The 19,642-nt window shown below is 34.7% G+C and overlaps 1 protein-coding gene across 2 annotated transcripts in view; it reads left to right on the top strand.

Annotated features, from left to right (window-relative positions):
* The first annotated feature begins 2,476 nt into the window (after positions 1 to 2,476).
* Positions 2,477 to 19,642, top strand: part of LOC110665661 (uncharacterized) — a 53,657-nt gene continuing 36,491 nt past the window's right edge. For both annotated transcript variants that reach the window (XM_021825868.2, XM_021825867.2), the window contains exon 1: positions 2,477 to 2,742. In XM_021825868.2, the coding sequence (XP_021681560.2) occupies positions 2,730 to 2,742 (13 nt within the window). In that variant the 5' untranslated portion in view covers positions 2,477 to 2,729. The remainder of the gene's footprint in view (positions 2,743 to 19,642) is intronic.

Below are 19,642 nucleotides of genomic sequence, written 5' to 3'. Positions count from 1 at the left end.
GATTAGCGTCCAACTGGAAAATTGGTAATTAGAGGTTAGAGGGATTTTACTGTGTAAAATTTGAAAGTTGATGGGGTTTTATATTACATTTTTAAGTTGAGGGACTGTAATGTTATAACTAGATAAGTTTAGAGATGGTTGTCAAAATTTATCATTTTTAGGTAAGAAGTTTGATAAAGGAATAATAAACAAGATTTTTAGAAACGTTAGTAGAAGGCTGACACTCGAATTAACGAGATTAAACCAGACGCAGGGGATGCCTAATACCTTATACATATTCACTATCCCAAACTTAGATATTGAGCTATGATGATGACAGTTGTGGAATCTCTACAATGAGTAAGTTGCCATCAATGACCTTATCGGAAAATTGCGTGCATTAATCAAGTCCCTTCGATTGTCCCTTTGGAAGTTAATGCCTCAATCAGATGTCACTCGAAAGAAACAATGAGTATATCCCAGTTATTACCCATGTGGCAATTTTCGTCTATCAATGCATTTGTGATATAAATCCTTACTACCATGGTAGTGTTATGGAAAGACGGTATTCACTAGTGGACTTGATTCTATTAAGAATTTATAAATTACATGTCTAGGAAATACTATCTAAGGAGATGGTACTTAAGAGAGATCAATGTGACTCCACCATCTTTCCTGGGTATTACCTGGTGCATTTTATGCGATTCTAGTCGATGATCCTTTGCTTCATGCCAAGTGATGCCACCCACAGATTTCAAGTCAAATATCATGTCTGTGAGAGGTGATACATTATTTTAACTAATTATTTTATATTATATCAATTGTTAAATACAATAATAGTGATATCTTATTGATTATGATTAAAACGTTCCCTCAACCTTTTTAAAAGTTAGGAGGGGTAATTTTCATAAACTGCTCTTTTAATCTATAAACACTATTATAAATAAGGGAGGTATTGTTTTGACTAATGTCAAATAACTAAACATTGCCTTAGAAGTTGTCATCGAACATGTCTAAATTAGAATTTGATTCACTCAAACTGGTGAAGGGACTAATTCCAAATTTTCCAGTTGAATAAGTTAGAGGCAGTTCGGGTTTGCCATCTCACCCTTATGAGTTAATTTTACTTATAGTCCATCAACTTAGTTGATTGTATCAGTAATGTACCTTAATTTCAATTCATATTATAAAAATCCCTGAATTTCAATTTGAGTATCATTAAAATCCCTGTAACCTACTGTTACAGATTTCCAAGTTAACTTATTGTTAAATTTCATTTATCATCCCTTAGCTTTGATAAATATACCTCTCTTATCTCTCGATTTTAATTTCTCTCACAAAAATTTTAAAACTTTAATTTAATATATAAATAATTTTAATACAAAATATACTAAATAATAATTAAGATTGGACATATTATTTTGCTAATTTAAAAAATAAAGACAAAAACTATATATAATATCAAACTATATAAAAAAATCATTTATACTTAATTAGGGTTTAAATATTGTCAAAATAAAGTAAAATAATTATATGTTATTAATTTTTTTCTTACATTAAAATAAAACCCAAGAAATTAGGATAAATTAGACATAAATCTTTTAGATATTAATATAAAATCGAATTAAAAAAATAATATGTAAAAATAATATTTTTATGTGATAAATTAAATAATTAATTGTAAATATTTATAAAAATATTAAACCATTTATAAAAGTATAATTTTATTTTAAATAAATCGAAAAAAAACTAGAAAATTAGGAAATAATTACGATACATTTATTTAAGATGAAAGATAATGAGTAAAATGTAGTTATAATTTAAGTCACAAATCTATAATAATATATTATAAGAATTTTAGTGATAATTAAAGTAAAGTTTGAGAATTTTATGATTCGAATTAAAATTGAAAAGGAATTAACACACCCCTATGCAACTTAAAAATGTAACATAAAATCTTATTAATTTTTAAATTTTATACAATAAAATTCTTCTAACATCAAATTACCAATTTTTTAGTTAGACACTGATCTGAACAGTTTCAGCATGTCACTTAGTCAATATTTCTCTTTTTTCTCTTAAATTATATGTAAATTAAATTATTTTTCTCTCTATAAACATAATAATTTTTTATACACGAAGAAAATAATTTTATACTTTAAATTAGAGAAAAGAAAAATATTGACTAAGTATTATGCAGAAACTATTCACATTAATTTTTAATTAAAAATTTAATAATTAAAAATCAAATAAATTTTACTTTATAAAATTTAAAAAATTTTATATTATATTTTAAAATTAAAAAATTATATTATTATAATTATATAAGTTCGAGCCATGAAATTTATCCTTCACGAAATTGTCCATTTGGAAGATGCTATCAAACCAGAAGTCAACAAGTGCCAGGTTTTCTCAACAAGGGCCAGGATTCATTGCGTCAAATCCTACGGCTCAAGCACCTACATTCATGTACCCACGTGTGCCTCTATTTGAAGACCCTACAAACGCCCAATGCTTCGTTTCCTTCTCTCCCAATTTCCCCAACGTTCTAGTGAGGAGACTTTCCCGACCATCTTTCTTCTCTCCGGCCACAGTTCCCGCTGTCCGGAGACTGTTCTACCCTGATGATAAAAATGCCAATTATAGACACAATGAAATGCGATAATTTCCACTCAATTTAGATGGGTTTCCAGTACCCTTAAACCTGTGATGGAGGCCGATCCAGATGACAAGCGTTAAGATAGAGAAAGATGAAAAATCGGAGTACGTTATGCATTTAATTGTTGATTGCTTGGGTATCAGTAATTGTACTGTCTCTATTTCAATTTCTCTTCTATTCTTCCCCATAATCTTAAATCTTTTTCCAATTCTTCAAAATGGTTTCCAATTCTTCTCCATAATTGTATGCCATCTGTTGTTGTTTAATTAACTTGAAGTTGAGTTGTTAATATAATCTGCTATGGTTTATGAAGATGTAAATCTATATGCTTGAGCATGCGCAATGTATTATATTTGTTTACTGTAGGGAATACTGTTGCTATTCTTAAAATGAAAAATATGTAATATGTGATTTTTCAACTTATAATCCAAATGGATGACTGATGTTATTCGTTTAGGAGTAGCACATTTGATGGTTTAGTTTAGAGACCGAATTTTACCCAGATAGTTGCCATTTATACTCAACTGGTTTTGTGGAATAGTAGTTCACATCAGAATTCAAAGTTTTTATTGCTCTGACTGAAGGCTAATTAAGTAATGTCCTGTTACTGTTTGCAGAAAGTTCATGGAAGAAATTTGTCGAACCCCACTCCTAGACATTTCCACTACTAAATCCTATTTCTTTTATTTTCTGTGGAATCTCATATTGGTTGGGAAAGCTCAATTGAAATGGGTTTATAAGTTCAGCCCATCTACCAAAAAAATAAAGTTGGTTTAACTATTTTAGGTCAAATGGTTTGGTCTTTAAGTTTTGCTATGAGTCACCTCGTTCAGAAAATTGTGCGAAACTGGTGTAGCTGTTCGAGGCACCAATGAATCATAATATCTAAGGGTTTGGTCTTGGCTTAGCAATTGTAACTAATAAAAGGGTGATATTATGTAATCTTAGTTTATAACCTAAGCACCAAAAACCCAATTGAAAATTGAAATGGGTTTATACTTTATAACCTAAGCACTAGAAACCCAATTGAAATGGTTTATAACCTAAGCCCAACTTAAAAAAAGAAAAAGTCAATCATTTTGAGTATAGTGGTTTGGGCCTCATAGTTATTTGACCTGGTTGGTTTTGGATTGTTACATTTTCTATTCTATTATGCATTTTCAATTCCAAAGTGAAGATAATTCCTCCCCTTTGTTTTTCCATGTTCCCCTCTCTGCAGGAGGTGGTTATTCCATCCAGTTGCTATTTAATAAGGCATACAGAAATAAAATGGATTATCAAAGTCCTTCTTTACAAGTTTCTGAGTGCTTTAAACTCAAGACATTTGTAGGTTCTATCTTTGATGAGCCTGTAAGTTGCAACCATAGGCAAGAAGAAGAAAACACCTTCCCAACTTTCCATTAAACCTCATTTTTGGTAGGAACCCTAAAAATAGTTATTCAGAGAGAAATTAGGAGAAATTACTAGAACAGAAGAATATATATATATATATATATATATATATATATATATATATATATATATATATATATATATATAATTACAGAATTAAATCAATCTTACTTGTTTCTATATTTCCTTCTCCTATGCGTAACAATACGCCCCTTTTAAGGACTTTCTTGTCCCCAAGAATGTACGAATGTGGGAAATTGGGCCTAAATAAAAGACTGGTCCTTCCAAATAGCATCTTCCAAAGGAAGGTTAACCTATTTGACTAACCCTTGAAGGACAGACTGACCATTCATTGCAATGGTTTTGGTTTGGAAAATTTGCTTAGGAGCTACTATAACTTAATCTCCACCATGTCTTGCAATTGCCATTGTGGCACAATATTTTCTCCAAGTTTCCTCTTTAAAAGAGAAACATGGAGAACGGGGTGTATAGCAGCAGTAGAAGGTAGCTGCAATTTGTAAGCCACCTTGCCAATCCTTTGCAGAACATTGAAAGGTCCATAGCATCTAGCAGCCAATTTCAAAGTCCTTCTCAAGGCAACTGAGGTTTGCCTATAAGGTTGGAGTCTTAAATACACCATATCACCTTCAGCAAATTCCTTCTCAACCCTTCCCTTATTAGCTTGCTGCTTCATTCTATTCCTGGCTTGCTCCAAATCACTTTTAAGAAAATCATTGAGCTGTTGCCTCTGCAGGAAGAATTGGTCAACTACCTGGAATGGTGAAGCAAAGGAAGAAATGGCTGGTAATGCTGGAGGATAATATCCGTTTTAAGCTTCAAAAGGTGTCATTATAATAGCTGAATGGGAAGTGGAATTATAGCACCACTCAGCAAGAGACAATCACTAATACCAAGCTCTAGGATGTTGATGAGTCATACATCTCAAATAATTTTCTAAACATTGGTTCAAACGTTCTGTTTGTCCACCACTTTGAGGGTGACAAGCACTACTGTGAGGAAGGGTAGTGCCTAATTGCTTAAAGAATTCCTTCCAAATCACACTTGTAAACAGCTTTTCCCTGTGACCTATCTGAAACAATGGTAATAGGAACACCTTGAAGTTTGTGAATGTTATCCACAAAATCCTTGGCTACAGTTGAGTAAGGCCAATAAAATGGCCATATTTAGTATACCTACAGACGATCACCCAAATGGTATTCTTCCCCCAAGATTTAGGAAGCTGCTCAATAAAATCCATGGTAATATGTTGCCGAGTTTGAGAAGGAATAGGCAAAGGTTGCCACAGACCGAGGGTAGCATAATTTAAGCCTTTACATTTAGCACATTCAGCTCATTGTTGCACCCATTGCACCACTTCAGCATACACACCAGGCTAATAAAAATGTCATTGAAGCCTCACATAAGAGTTATGAGTACTTGAATGACCTCCCATAGCATTGTCATGATATTATGCAAAAAATTGCTTCCTCAAATCTCAATAGATCCCAATACTATTTGTCTGATAATACAATAGACCTTGCATCAATTGAAACGTAGAATGAGCATGGCTATCCAATGACAGTTGAGTAATTGATTCCGTTGCTTTAGGATTATTGGCATAACTATCAAGCACATTAGTCATCCAAGTAGGAACTACTAGGATGGTGCACAGTTCTTGGGATCTTAAACCGAACCGAAGAATCATACCAAACTGATAGGAACCATACTGAACAAAAGTTATTTTGATATTTTGTTTTGGTTTTGGTTTTGGTTTTTCGCCAAGAACCAAATCGAAACTGTATTGAAACCGAATCGAAACTGTATTGAATCGGAATCGAATCGAGAACTTAATATATACATATATTTTTTTTATGGTTTTTTAGATGTATTATATAACTTCAATAAAATTATATATAATTATATATATATATATATATATATATATATATATATAATTATAAACTAAATACAACATAATATTATATTTTATTTCTCTATATTTTCTTAATAATTTTAGTTATAAATACATTAAATTACCTTATAATTCTTATTTATAAATATGTATTTTATAGTTAAATATTATATAATTTAGAAATAGTTAAAAGATATATTATATGAGATATTATATATTAATAACCCAATTCAAACTTAAATGTTAATTTAAGCATGACTTTTTAAAGAAATAATTACATAAAATTATTTTAAAAATCGAGAACCGAATGGGAACTATACCGAACCGTATTGGAACCGAATAATTAAGAACTATGCCAGACCGAAACCAAAACAATAAAGAATTAAAGTGGAACCGTACCAAAATTTCAGTTCGGTTCCGATTCCTAGGCAGACCCCAAACCGAACTGGAATCGCACATCCATAGGAAGTCCGCATGATGAATAGCAGTTAAATGATGAGTAGCTGAATGTGGCCTTCTAGACAAGGCATCAACCATCTTATTCTCTATCCCTCTTCTATCCAACATGTTATAATCCAGACCCAAAAGCTTGGATATACGTATACCCTTTTGCTGCAGGTTGGTATAAAGCCTTTGCTCCAAAAGATGCTTGATACTTTCATTATCAGTTTTGATAAAGAGGGACCTTGCTCAAGGTAGTGCCTCCATTTAGTGACTACAAAAGTGATTGCCAACAATTCCTTATCATATACAGAAATACTTTGATTCCTAACCCTAAAAGCTTTAGATATATAGGCAATAGGGTGCCCATTTTACTGCAATACAGCCTCCAGCCCATAACTGCTAGCATCAGTCTCAACTATAAAGGGTTGAGCAAAATTCGGTAATGCCAAAATAGGGGCAGAAGACATAGCAGTCTTTAAGGAATTAAAGGCTTGTTAAGTCTCATCATTCCACTGAAAACTATCTTCCTTCAACAAATTTGTAAGAGGTTTATTGATCTCCTATCAACCCAAAAATTTCTATATTCCTTAACAGAAGTAGGATTAGGCCAAGATACCGTAGCCTTAATTTTCTTAGGATTTGTAGACACACTCTAATGCAAAATAGGAAGTTTTGAATTTTATTTAGGAATTTTAATTACTAGAATTAGAAAATTTAAAAAGTTTTTACTATTTAGGAATTTTATTATTATTAGATGTATTATTTCCTAGTTTATCTTATTTAGTATTCCTAATCAGAGTTGAATAGTGTTTCTATTCCTAAATTGATTAGGGTTGTAAACTTTTTAAATAGAGCTAATTTTATATTATTCAGTAGCTTTCGATTATGATTATTGTTGAGATTAAATAAAATTGTTGAGAATTAGTTCCCTTTTTCAAGGATTGATACTTGATTTCTCTTCTTCTTGATCATTTCCCTTTGTTATACAAGAATTTTGGTATTAGAGCTTAAAATCAAGCCAAATTTCTATCGCTTTCTGTAAAATTACAAGAATTCCCATTCCTTAGATTCCCATTGGTGTTTTTCTCCTTTGAAAATTTTCCTTGCCGCTGACAGTTCAGAAAAAAAAAAGAAGTCAAAAACTAGAAAAACCCAGTAACTCGTTGTCAGCCGATCTATCTCTACACGTTGTTGGAACTTTAGTTCGACACCTTTGGAGCTTTAACCCAATGGATTGAGTATTCGGATAAGCTTCCACACCCAACGAGCTCACCCAGCTTTATTGTGAGCCTACAAGCTACAGATTTGGCCCGAGCAACAACACACATCAGATAGCCACATCAACTTGCCTCTTCAACACCACATCAACTACCATCATCACTATGTTATCACTGCCACATCAGCAAAATTTTAAGAGTTTCTTTCCTTACTAGGTTCGACATCTTGGATCTGATTTTGTAGCGCGTTTTCAACAGAAGCTACTCTTAAAAGCTGAATTTTGAGTTTTGTCTTCAAGTAAGGTATGTTTTCTTACATCAAATGCCATAAAAACTTATATTAAAAGGTTAGAAGAGGAGATTAATTACTGCTAAAATGTTCTTGAAGAAATTAACCATGACTTTGGATTTTATAAGGGTTAATTATTATCTTTATGTCATTGGATAGATAATTGTAGTTATAGACGTGATCGTGAAAGGTGTTTTTTCTTACATGGTGAATATCGAGAAGTTAGATTTTACTAGATAAGGAAAGGGAATATAAAGATTTACAATAATTCTTACAAGTTAAGGAAAGAGAGCTTGAAGAATATAGGAAAGAACTTGTGATTTCAAGTATAAATGCACAGCTTGATAAGTTCCCCAAAGTAAAGCTTAGTGAGTTATCAAAAGTAGAGTTTAATGAATTATCAGTAGCTTTGCAGGGACTTAAAGAAGAAATTCAAAATATAAATCAAGGCAAAAAGTTTGATGTTGAAGATGAACAAGAAGAAGAATTCAAAGAGCAGCTTGAAGATGAGAATGAGGAACAAGAAGAGCAACCTGGAGAAACTAAGTTTGAAGAGTATGAGATTGAAAAATCTGAAGATTCGAGTCTTGAACATTCACTTGTTGAAGAGCCTATTCAAGAGCAAGAAGTTGATAGAACTGCATAAGCAAAGCTTGAGGAAGATATATTTTGGGAATGAAGAAGATTCAATGAACAAATCAATGAAAATTGAAGATTCTGTTAAGTTAAAGGACATTTTAACTATTGTTCTAATTGATTTTATCTATCTAGATGTTTCCAAGAATAAAAAAGAGAGTGCAAACTTCTTCAAGTCAATCTTGCTGCTACCATACATGAAGATAGTATTGTGTGTTCTTCTCATTTGGTTTGTGATCCTTCAGCACTTCAAGACTCGAGGATGAGTTTTCTCCAACCAAGGTAGAACAATGCAGAATAGGAAGTTTTAAATTTTATTTAGGAATTTTAATTACTATAGAATTAGGAAATTTAAAGAGTTTTTATTATTTAGGAAATTTATTATTACTAGGTCTATTATTTTTTAGTTTATCTTATTTAGTATTTCTAATTAGAGTTGATTGGGATTTCTATTCCTATATTGATTAGGGTTGTAAGCTCTATAAATAGAGCTAATTTTATATTATTTAGTAGCTTTGGATTATGATTATTGTTGAGATTAAATAAAATCATTGAGAATTAGTTCTCTTTTTCAAGGATTGGTTGTTGATTTCTCTTCTTCTTGATTCTTTCCCTTTGTTCTACATCACCTCCTGTTCTAAACTGATGTGCCCTTATTAGTCCACTGAATTTTGAACAAAAAGAGTACTTTGACATTTTACCAAAAAGTTGCTACTCCTTCAATGCTTTAAACACAGATTCCAAGTGCTGCAAATGGGATTCCAGGTCTGGACTATAGATGAGTTTATCATCAATAAAAGAACAAACATCCTTAGGTATGATTGGAAAATGTGGTTCATTAGAGCTTGAAAGGTGGTGGGGGCATTAGTCGACCCAAAGGGCATGACTGTAAATTCAAAATGCCCATTGTGAGTTTTGAATGCAGTGGGAATGTCAGGGGATCCATTCTAATTTGGTGGTACCTAGCTCTCAAATCAATCTTAGAAAACATTTTAGCCCCATACAATTCATCCAACGAGTCATCTATAATAGGAATTGGGAATTTGTTGTTAATAGTATGTTCATTCAATCTCCTGTAATCAATATAAAATCTCCACGTCCCATCGTTCTTCCTAACAAGTAAAACAGGGGAAGAAAATGAGCTAGAACTAGGTTGGATAACTATGGAATCCAGCATCTCAGTCACCAACTTCTCAATCTCTCTTTTTTAATAATGGGATAGCTATAAGGTCTGACATTTATAGGTTTAGCATCAGGTTGTAGAGGGATACTGTGATTATGACTTCCAAAGGGTGGCAAGGAAGTTGGTTCAGCAAAATATTTGAGGGTATTGATCAATAAAGTTTTGAATGGTAGGATGAAAGTTACCTTTGGTAGCTGCATGTAAGGTTGCCCTTCCATTAGAATGAAATACATCACTACTAGCTTGTTCCAACAATTGACACAAAATAATGGTGACTGGAAGTCATTTCCCTTCCTATGCATCAGCTGCTGCAAGGACTCATGCTTGAAGTTTGAACAACACTCCTCTGTTACATACTACAAAAGGAAGAGGAGAAATAATAATAGGGTCGGATAAGGAGTATTTTGGAAGGAAATATTGTTAGGGAAGTCAGCTGGTTTGACTGAATTAGTTAGTTGTTGAGAGGAGGTTATGAGGCATTTATGCTTTTGTGTATAAAGAGAGATTCTCAGTTGTATTCATTCATTCTTCTACTGAATCAATAACAGATTACTTCTTCTCTCTCAAGTTCTATTTCTCTTATCATCTAATCTCTTTTCTCTTCTTATCTACTCTATTCTCTATTTCTTTCACAATCTCTGTATTCCAGAGATTGAGTTAGGCTGATACCTAACAATTTGTTATCAAAGCAAGGTTGCAAGGGGCTTAGGTCTGTAATTTTTGTTTCTCATAGTCGCAAGATGACCAGATCTGGGGTAGTTACTCAAGATTCAGCTAATTCCGCTAAATTGGCTGAATTAGAGGAGCATATTAGTGTTATACAGGAGACGACAAAGAAGGATAAGGCTGAATTGAAGGAGGAAATTAAGCAGAATACAAATATGGAGGAGATAAAATCCTTGTTTGGGGTTACCATGGGAGGAAAAAGCGTTGGAAATCCAAGTCCAACATTAGAAATGAACAAAAATTAAATGGTGAATATAAGTGGTTGGTTTGCAACATTGAATTAGCTAGTAATCTTGATATGTAAAGTAAGTTAATCACTTATATAAGCTCGAATTAAAATGAATTAAAACGTAATTTGATCAGCACTTTCTCCAAATTTAAAGCAAGGGAAATAATTCTGGAGAAAATGATGTAGCTGGAACCTCTGTTGCTGCCTTCTGAGTAAAACGAATTCCCCAAGCTTAAGGAGACTGGAAATCAAGTGCAGAAGGGGGATAACTGTGCTGGATCTATAGCTGAAAATGAAGGCATGCTGAAAACATTGCCTAAAATGAAGTTAGTTACATTTGAAGGGAAAGAACCTAGGGCTTGGATTAGAAAATGTATTAAATACTTTGAGGCGTATGGGGTACCTAAAGATCAAATGTTCGGAATTGCTAGTTTGTTTTTAATAGATAAGGCAGATGCTTGGTATCACAATTGGATAAAAGGGGCTGGATCTCATGATTGGGTGTATTTTGGAAGGGAGATTTGTAGCAGATTTGATGAGGAAGGGTTTGAAGATATAATGGAGGAGTTTATGAGAATTAGGCAAGAGAGAACTATAGAGGAATATTTGGATAAATTTGAAGATATGGGAATTAGATTGGAAAGGGTTATGTTATGATAATAAGGGGAATAAGAATTGTGAGAATGTATGGGAGGAAAATATTGTATGAATAGGGTAGCATTGTAACTAATTGGGTCAGCCAATAATTCAATAATACAAGAATTACTTCTCTATCTATAATTCTCTCTTTCTTTCTACTTCCCATCCCTATCTATTCTATTCTCTTATCTTCTTTCTTCTACTTCTCATCTCTATTTCTTTCGTTCTCTCATATACTTTCTCGTTATTATTTGAGGCAGAACCCTAACTCAGAGGTATACTAACAAATTGGTATTAGAGCCCTTTGATCAGTGAGCAACAACTAGAATGCTTCTTCAATGGTAGATCAATGATAGTCTTTTAAATACCAGGTTTCTTTCTATTCTTATCTTCCTCGCTTCTTTTCCTTTGCTCTCTTTCTTCTCTCTAATCCGACTCTGGTCTTTTATCTCTTCCCTAATTCTTTTCAATTTCTTCTCAATATCTTATATTCTAGATCTGTAACTTGGAATTAGGGTTTTTTCTTCTTCTTCTTCTTCTTCCCTATTTCTTCTTCCTTCATATCCGAGATTTCTTTCCGTTCTTTCCCAGAAAATTTTTCCTTTTCTTTCCCTTCTGTTTCTTGCTCTGTTTCTTCTTCTCGACAGAACCCTATTCTTTTTCTTCATCCTTTCTTCTTGAAATTCCAAGAATTACTTGAAATAAAATCTCTTCTTCCTTCAATTTTTTTTTTTTTTTTAAATTTCTGATCCTCTTTCTATCTCTTCTTCTTATGATTTCTTTAGTTTCTCTCTATTCCTCTTCCCAACTCTTCTTTCTTGATTTGTTAGTGTTACAAATTTAGATAAATACTCCAGCATTTCCCTTTCCTTTAATTCTTTCCATTTCTCACTCTGAAACTCTATTTTAGGTTTTGGAAATAATTCCTTGGTTCAAACCCTGTTCTTGAAAATCTTGACTCTTACTTACCTTTCTTTCCTTGTTCCTATATTTTCTGATTATGGACGAGCAATCTCGGAAACAAAAGTTAAGGGATTTGGAACAAGGCATTTGTGAAATTGTTGATAGGGCATTTAATAGATACGAGGAAAGGCTGGATAAAATATGGGAGAAGTGGGAGATATCGTTTCAAGAGAAAATAGAGAAATTTGAAATGGAGGAGCAAGTGCCCATTAATGATGTGGACATAGCAGAAGAGGACCACAATGTGGAAAAGTTTGATTTGCAAATATCCAACTTAGATGAGGAACAAGTGGAAATTCATGCTTCACTTGCTACCGAGGAAGAAAATTCAGAAGTGGCTTGCAGCCAAGAGGTGGATGTTAAGGCTCATATCCTTAACTTGAAGTTGGAATCATTGAGTTATGATGTTCTAGAAAAGCAGTCCATTATATTTTCAATGGTGATTAGGTAGATGGGATGTCGTTTGAGCTGGTGAATTCAGAACAACAGGGAGATATCGTTTCAATTCCTAAGGAAGTGCCAAAACTGACCAAGTTTTACTGATTTCTGGGCATTACTTTTGCTACATGTGGTCCTTTCCAAACACGTGGCATAACCTGGATGACTCAAGGGTAATTAAGATTGATGAAGAGGTTGATTTTGAATTTCATTGCTATAATTTGGAGTGGGTTTCCTATGAGATTGTTTCTTCTGAAACAGAATGAGTACGAGAATTAGCAAAGAAACAAAATGAAATTAAAATTCTATCATTGTAGGGAGAATGTACAATGGTTGATTGTAAGAAAGTATGTGCAGAACATTCCAGTGCATCAACAATCTAATTGGGAAGGCAATCTTGTTTAGATAAAAATGCTTCCTACCAATTCAATCCTAGCATTCAAGTGCAGCTCCACCATAGCATTCAAGATACTTACATAGAAGATTTTTCTTTTATTCATGGAACCTTTTCATTCTTGAGGACAAGAATGATCTCAAGAAGAGAATAATATGATACTAAGGGGAATAGGAACTGTGAGAATGTATGGGGGGAAAATATTGTATAAATAGGGTAGCATTGTAACTAATTGAGCCAAGAATTCAATAATACAAGAATTACTTCTCTCTCTATAATGCTTTCTTTCTCTCCGCTTCTCATCACTATTTCTTCTATTCTATCATCTCCTTTTTTCTACTTCTCATCTTTATTTCTTCCATTCTCTCCTCTACTTTCTTGTTATTATTTGAGGCAGAAAATTCTGTAACAGGTTATGCCTAATTTGGGGGAAGCTTATTTCCTTTCTGGTTTTATTGGGGGTTTAAGGGATGATAAGGCCTATGGCGAGAATGATGAGACCTGCTACCCTCTCTCATGCCTTTAAAACTACAAAACTCCAAGAACAGTATTTGAACAGTAAAAAAAACCAAATTCTTATTCCAGATCATTTCCTTCAAACACCAAAACCAACTCTTTTTCATCCTCTACACCATTCTCCTGCAGAAACTCACCAGATTATTAAAATTACTCTTACGTACCTAAACCCCTCAATTCTGACCAAAATAGCAATTTGAAACAGCCTGCATCCACTACTCTGAAATCTTCAGCCACTGCTACTCAAACTTTTGTCAACCAACCTGCATCCAAACCAAACACTAAGGTTACTACCAATGCCAACACTATTAGGTGGCAGCCAAAATGTAGAGAAAAGTACTTCCCTGGTCATCAATGTAAGCAGCAGAAGTCAGTTATGGCTCTGCAGACTTGTGAAGGGGAAGCAGCAATTCTACAAATGCAGGGTCAGAATTTGAAAGATGGAGAGGAAGTATGGCATGATGTTATGGAAGGAGGAGTCGTTCCCTCTAATGAAATTACCCTATCTGTACATGCCATTGATGGGAAGCAAGGAGCTGAAACCATAAGAGTATTAGGCAAATATCAGAATAGGGAATTACTAATTCTAATTGACAGTGGTAGTACCCATAGTTTCTTAGAACAAAGGTGGCTAGGGAATTGAAAGTACCTTTGGTGGATGTGGCTTTATTTGCTGTTAGTGTAGCAGATGTCAAAAAAATTTCCAACACCAGCTTGTGTCTTGATTTTTGGTAGAAAATGCTTTCAATTTGACTTTAGACTGTTGGATATGGGGAGCTTTGATATGATACTTGGGGTGGATTGGATGAAAACTTTTAAACCAATCCTATTTGAATTCAAGCATTCTTCTGTCAGCTTTTGTAGGGATGGAATAAGGGTGATTCTGAGGGTATAACTAATACAATTTCACAGCCCAAACTTCTGAATTGTGCCAGCTGTGATCAGTTGGTTCTTAAAGGTGGAGGAGATTTTCATACTCCACTATTTTGTGTGCAATTTCTCAGTGGCTACCTTTAGAATGTGAGAGTGCTGCTGTAGCCAGTATTTCATCATCTTCTACCTATCCTACTGATTTACAGTTGTTGCTGGATAAAATACCACGGTATTTTTGAAGACTCCAAGGTATTGCCTATCATCCTATTCCTTTAGTACCTTTTGCTCAGCCTGTTAATATTAGGCCTTATAGGTGCCCACATTTTCAAAAGGCTGAAATAGAGAAACTTATTAAGGAGATGTTGGAGAGTGGGGTTATACAGCCTAGCAATAGTCTACATGGCTCCCCAGTCTTAAAGAAGAAAGATGGGTCTTGGAGATTTTGCATTGAGTACAGAAGGCTTAATGACATTTACAGTCAAGGACAAGTTTCCCATTCCTATTATTGATGATCTTCTAGATGATTTGCATGGGGCTTCTGTCTTTTCTAAGATTGATTTAAAGGCAGGGTATCATCAAATAAAGATGAATCCTTTAGATGTGCACAAGACAGCTTTTAGAACACATCATGGGCATTATGAATTTACTGTTATGCCCTTTGGTTTAACTGATCCCCCTGCCACATTTGAAGCCCTTATGAATCGTATATTTCAGCCTTTCGTAAGGAAGTTTGTTCCGGTTTTCTTTGATGATATTTTGATATATAATTCATCATGGGAGGAGCATTTGCAGCATTTAGAAGAGGGTTTTAAAGTATTGCAGCAGCAGAACCTTTATGCCAAGCGTGGTAAGTGCTCTTTTGGCAAGACTGAGATTGACTATTTAGGTAATGTTATTTTTGGGCAGGGTGTAGCTACTATCTTGTTAAAATACAAGCTATGATTTCATGGCCTGTTCCTCAATCAGTGAAAGAATTGAGAAGTTTTTTGGGCTTAACAGGCTATTACTGAAAATTTATGCATTAGTATGGTCTCATAAGTAAACCACTTACCGATATGATTGAAAAGGATGCTTTTCATTGGGATTGTTATAGGAAGTCAATTCTATAATTATGTAAATAATATTCTTTCTTAATTAGTTAGCTAATTAGTTAGCATAATTATTGGGATATCTTCCCAATTAGAATACTTAATTATAAAATTCTTTGTATATAAATACCTTGTATCTCATTCAATAAAATACACAGAAAAATATTCACTTCATGGTATCAAAGTCGTGTTGGAGAAGAATTTTTTTTTTTGACAAAACCATCAGAATCATTATTGTGGAGTTAGGTCGTCACTGTCTCAAGGTGACATTTATGTCTCACCGCCCACCCAAGAAGGAAGACCCCTCACCGGCGACCTCACCTAGAAAATCCGGTCACCAGAAGGCCGGCGAGTGAGTCTCACGCGCCGGTACAAGCTCCTGCCACCACCCCACTCGCCATCGCGTGGAGGCGCATCCGCAGTCCTTTGCCGCTCCGATTGCTCTCACTGGCGTCGCCTTGGGTGTATACTGTATTCCTGTTAGCTGTTTTATCATAGGGTGCTCTTGTGGAGGTGATTTGTCTTGGTCCACCTACTGTTGGTTATGTTTATGGCTTTTGTTACGCTGAACTGCTTTAAAATTGTGTCTTGAGGTGTGTTTGCTCTGTGTTTATTTGTTTGGGAAAGGAGATTTTTGTGACTTGCTGTTGTGAATTTTTTTTGATGGCGGAAAGTAAAAGTGTAGTAGTTGATGTGATTCCTGTGATGACTAAAATCACAGAACACAAACTTAATGGTTCTAATTATTTGGATTGGAGTTAGACTGTTAGGGTTTATTTGCAGAGTATTGATAAGGATGATCATCTCACCTAAGATCTACCTACTGATGATACAAAGCAAACTTGGATGAGGGAAGATGCTCGTTTGTTCTTGCAAATTCGAAATTCCATTAATAGTGAGGTAATTAGCTTAATTAATCACTGTGAGTTTATTAAAGAATTGATGGATTATTTAGAATTCTTATATTCGGATAAAGGAAATATCTTTCGTATTTATGAGGTGTGTAAGGCATTTTATCGTGCAGAGAAATAAGATAGATCCCTCACCGCCTATTTTATGGATTTTAAAAGAATCTATGAAGAACTTAATGTCTTAATGCTGTTTAGTCCCAATGTGAAAGTTCAGCAAGCTCAACGAGAACAAATGATTGTCATGAGTTTTTTGGCAGGTCTTCCCTCAGAGTTTGAGACTGCTAAATATCAAATTCTTTTTGATTCTGAAATTTCAACTCTTCATGATACTTTCTCAAGAGTACTTCGCACTGAAGCTCTCCAATTTTCCTAATATGTTAATAGTGCTCTTGTTAGTCGTACTGACAGTGGAAGGCAAAGTTATAGAGGGGGCAGTAAAGGAGGGTACAGTGGCAATAAGGGTAACCAGCGTAGTGGAGAGATTGCCCCTAATCACCAGCGTGGTGGGGAGGTTGCCCGTAATCGTGACTCAGGAGGAATTGAATGTTATTATTGCCATGAGCCGGGTCATACAAAAAGATATTGTCCAAAACTTCAGAATAAGAACCCACAATCTCAGATGGCCAATATGGTAGTTGATGCCTCTTCAGTACCTCCTTCTGAGAAAGCAGTTTTGGTGTTAGCTGAAGAATATACACAGTTCTCCCAGTATTAGGCATCTCTAAAGTCTTCTAGTCCTCCAGTCACTACAATAGCCTAGTCAGGTAAATCTACTACATGCCTAGTCTCCTCTGTTATGGAAAGTTAATCACTATGTTATGGAAAGTCAATCACTATATTATTTCTCTGTATATTTTGTATTCTGTATTCCTATTTAGGATTTCTTATTTAGGATTTCTTCCTAATTAGTAGAACACAATTATAGGAATCAATTGTATATATATACCCATGTACAGATTAATTGAAATCAATGAGAATCATCTCTTTCTACATGGTATCAGAGCAGGTCATAAATCTAGAGTGACTATTTGTTCTCACTACCCAGCTCAGGAGAGACCTTGGCCGACGACCGGCCGTTTCAACCCCGATCAACATTGCCGGTGTCGTCTCAACCCCCTCATTCCACCACTGTGTGCTGTTGCCTGATCCAGTATAACCATTAAAGGACTTCTGAGGTTTGGCTCTCAGATCCAGTATAACCATTAAAGGACTTGATTTGTGATTTTGGGTTATTTTAGTTTTCTTTGTCTCAACAAATGGCAGACAATAAGAATGTTATTTCTGATGTGATTCCGGTGATGACTAAGATCACGGAACACAAACTTAATGGTTCGAATTACCTTGACTGGAGTAAGACTGTTAGGGTCTATTTGCGTAGCATTGATAAGGATGATCACCTTACTAAAGATCCACCCACTGATGATACACGACAAACTTGGCTAAGGGAGGATGCTCGGTTGTTTTTGCAGCTTCGGAACTCGATTCATAGTGAGGTAATTAGTTTAATTAATCACTGTGAATTTGTTAAGGAATTGATGGATTACTTAGATTTTCTGTATTCTGGTAAAGGGAATATCTCTCGTATTTATGATGTTTGTAAGGCATTCTACCGTGCTGAGAAAGAGGATAAGTCTCTCACGGCTTATTTTATGGATTTTAAACGGGTATATGAGGAACTTAATGTTTTGTTGCCTTTTAGTCCTGATGTGAAAGTTCAGCAGGCTCAACGGGAGCAACTGGCTGTTATGAGTTTTCTTGCAGGCCTTCCTTCAGAGTATGAGACTGCTAAATCTCAGATCCTCTCCAGTTCTGAGATTTCCTCTTTGCATGAAACGTTCACACGGGTCCTTCGTACAGAGAGTACTCAATCTTCACAGCCTGCCAGTAGTGCTCTTATTAGCTGTAATTCAAATGGACAACAGGGTAATAGAAGAGAAAGTAGAGGAGGAATTACAGGCAACAGAAGTAATCAACGTAATGGAGAGGCTAGTTCTAATCAGGACTCAAGAGGAGTCATTTGTTATTATTGCCATGAGCCTGGCCATACAAAATATAATTGTCCGCAACTTCAGAGAAAAAATCAGAGATCACAGATGGCAAATATGGCAGCAGAGAATTCTATAGTATCTTCCTCTGAGAAAATTATTTTGGTATCTGCAGAGGATTTTGCACAATTTTCCCAATATCAGGCATCTCTAAAGCCTACCAGTTCCCCTGTCACTGCGATCGCTGAGTCAGGTAAATTCACTACATGCCTTGTGTCTTCTTCATCCAAATGGGTTATTGATTCTGGTGCGACAGATCACATGACAGGTAATTCTAGTCTTCTATCTCCTTTTCAGTCTAATCTCACTTCCTCTACTGTTACTTTAGCTGATGATTCTACTTGTGTCATGGGTTCTGGAATTGCGAACCCGACTTCGTCAATTTCTTTGTCTTCTGTTTTCTGTCTACCAAAATTCTCTTTTAATCTACTTTCTGTTAGTAAACTTACTCGTACCTTAAATTGTTCTGTTTCCTTTTTTCCTGACCAGTGTTTGTTTCAGGATCTTATGACGAAGCAGATTATTGGTAGAGGACGCGAGTCAGGTGGTCTCTACATTCTGGAAAATCATGTACATGTCGCTTGTTTGCTCAGCACCTTAACACCTCTTGAAGCTCGGTGTAGATTGGGTCATCCTTCTTTGTCTATCATGAAGAAGTCGTGTCCTCAATTTGATCTTTATCGATCTTAGAATGTGAGTCGTGTCAGTTTGCAAAACATCATTGTTTGCCTTCTGTGTCTAGAGTTAATAAACGGGCTTCATCTCCTTTTGAGTTAGTTCATTCTGATGTTTGGGGTCCTTGTTCTGTTACATCTAAAACTGGATTTCGTTATTTTGTTACTTTTGTTGATGATTACTCGTGTTACTGGTTATATTTAATGAAGAATCGTTACGAGTTGTTTTCTATCTTTTGTGCCTTTTGTAATGAAATCAAAACTCAATTTAATATTTCATGCGCATATTAAGAAGTGACAATGCCAAAGAATACTTTTCAAAGACAATTTCAGCCTTATATGACACAAAATGGCATTCTTCATCGTCTTCTTGTGTGGATACCCCATCCCAAAATGGCGTGGCGAAAGAAAAATCGTCATCTTCTTGAGGTAACT

Source organism: Hevea brasiliensis, chromosome 14 (assembly GCF_030052815.1).
Source record: "Hevea brasiliensis isolate MT/VB/25A 57/8 chromosome 14, ASM3005281v1, whole genome shotgun sequence".
Taxonomy (NCBI): Eukaryota; Viridiplantae; Streptophyta; class Magnoliopsida; order Malpighiales; family Euphorbiaceae; genus Hevea; species Hevea brasiliensis.
This window is presented reverse-complemented; position numbering and strand designations above follow the sequence as displayed.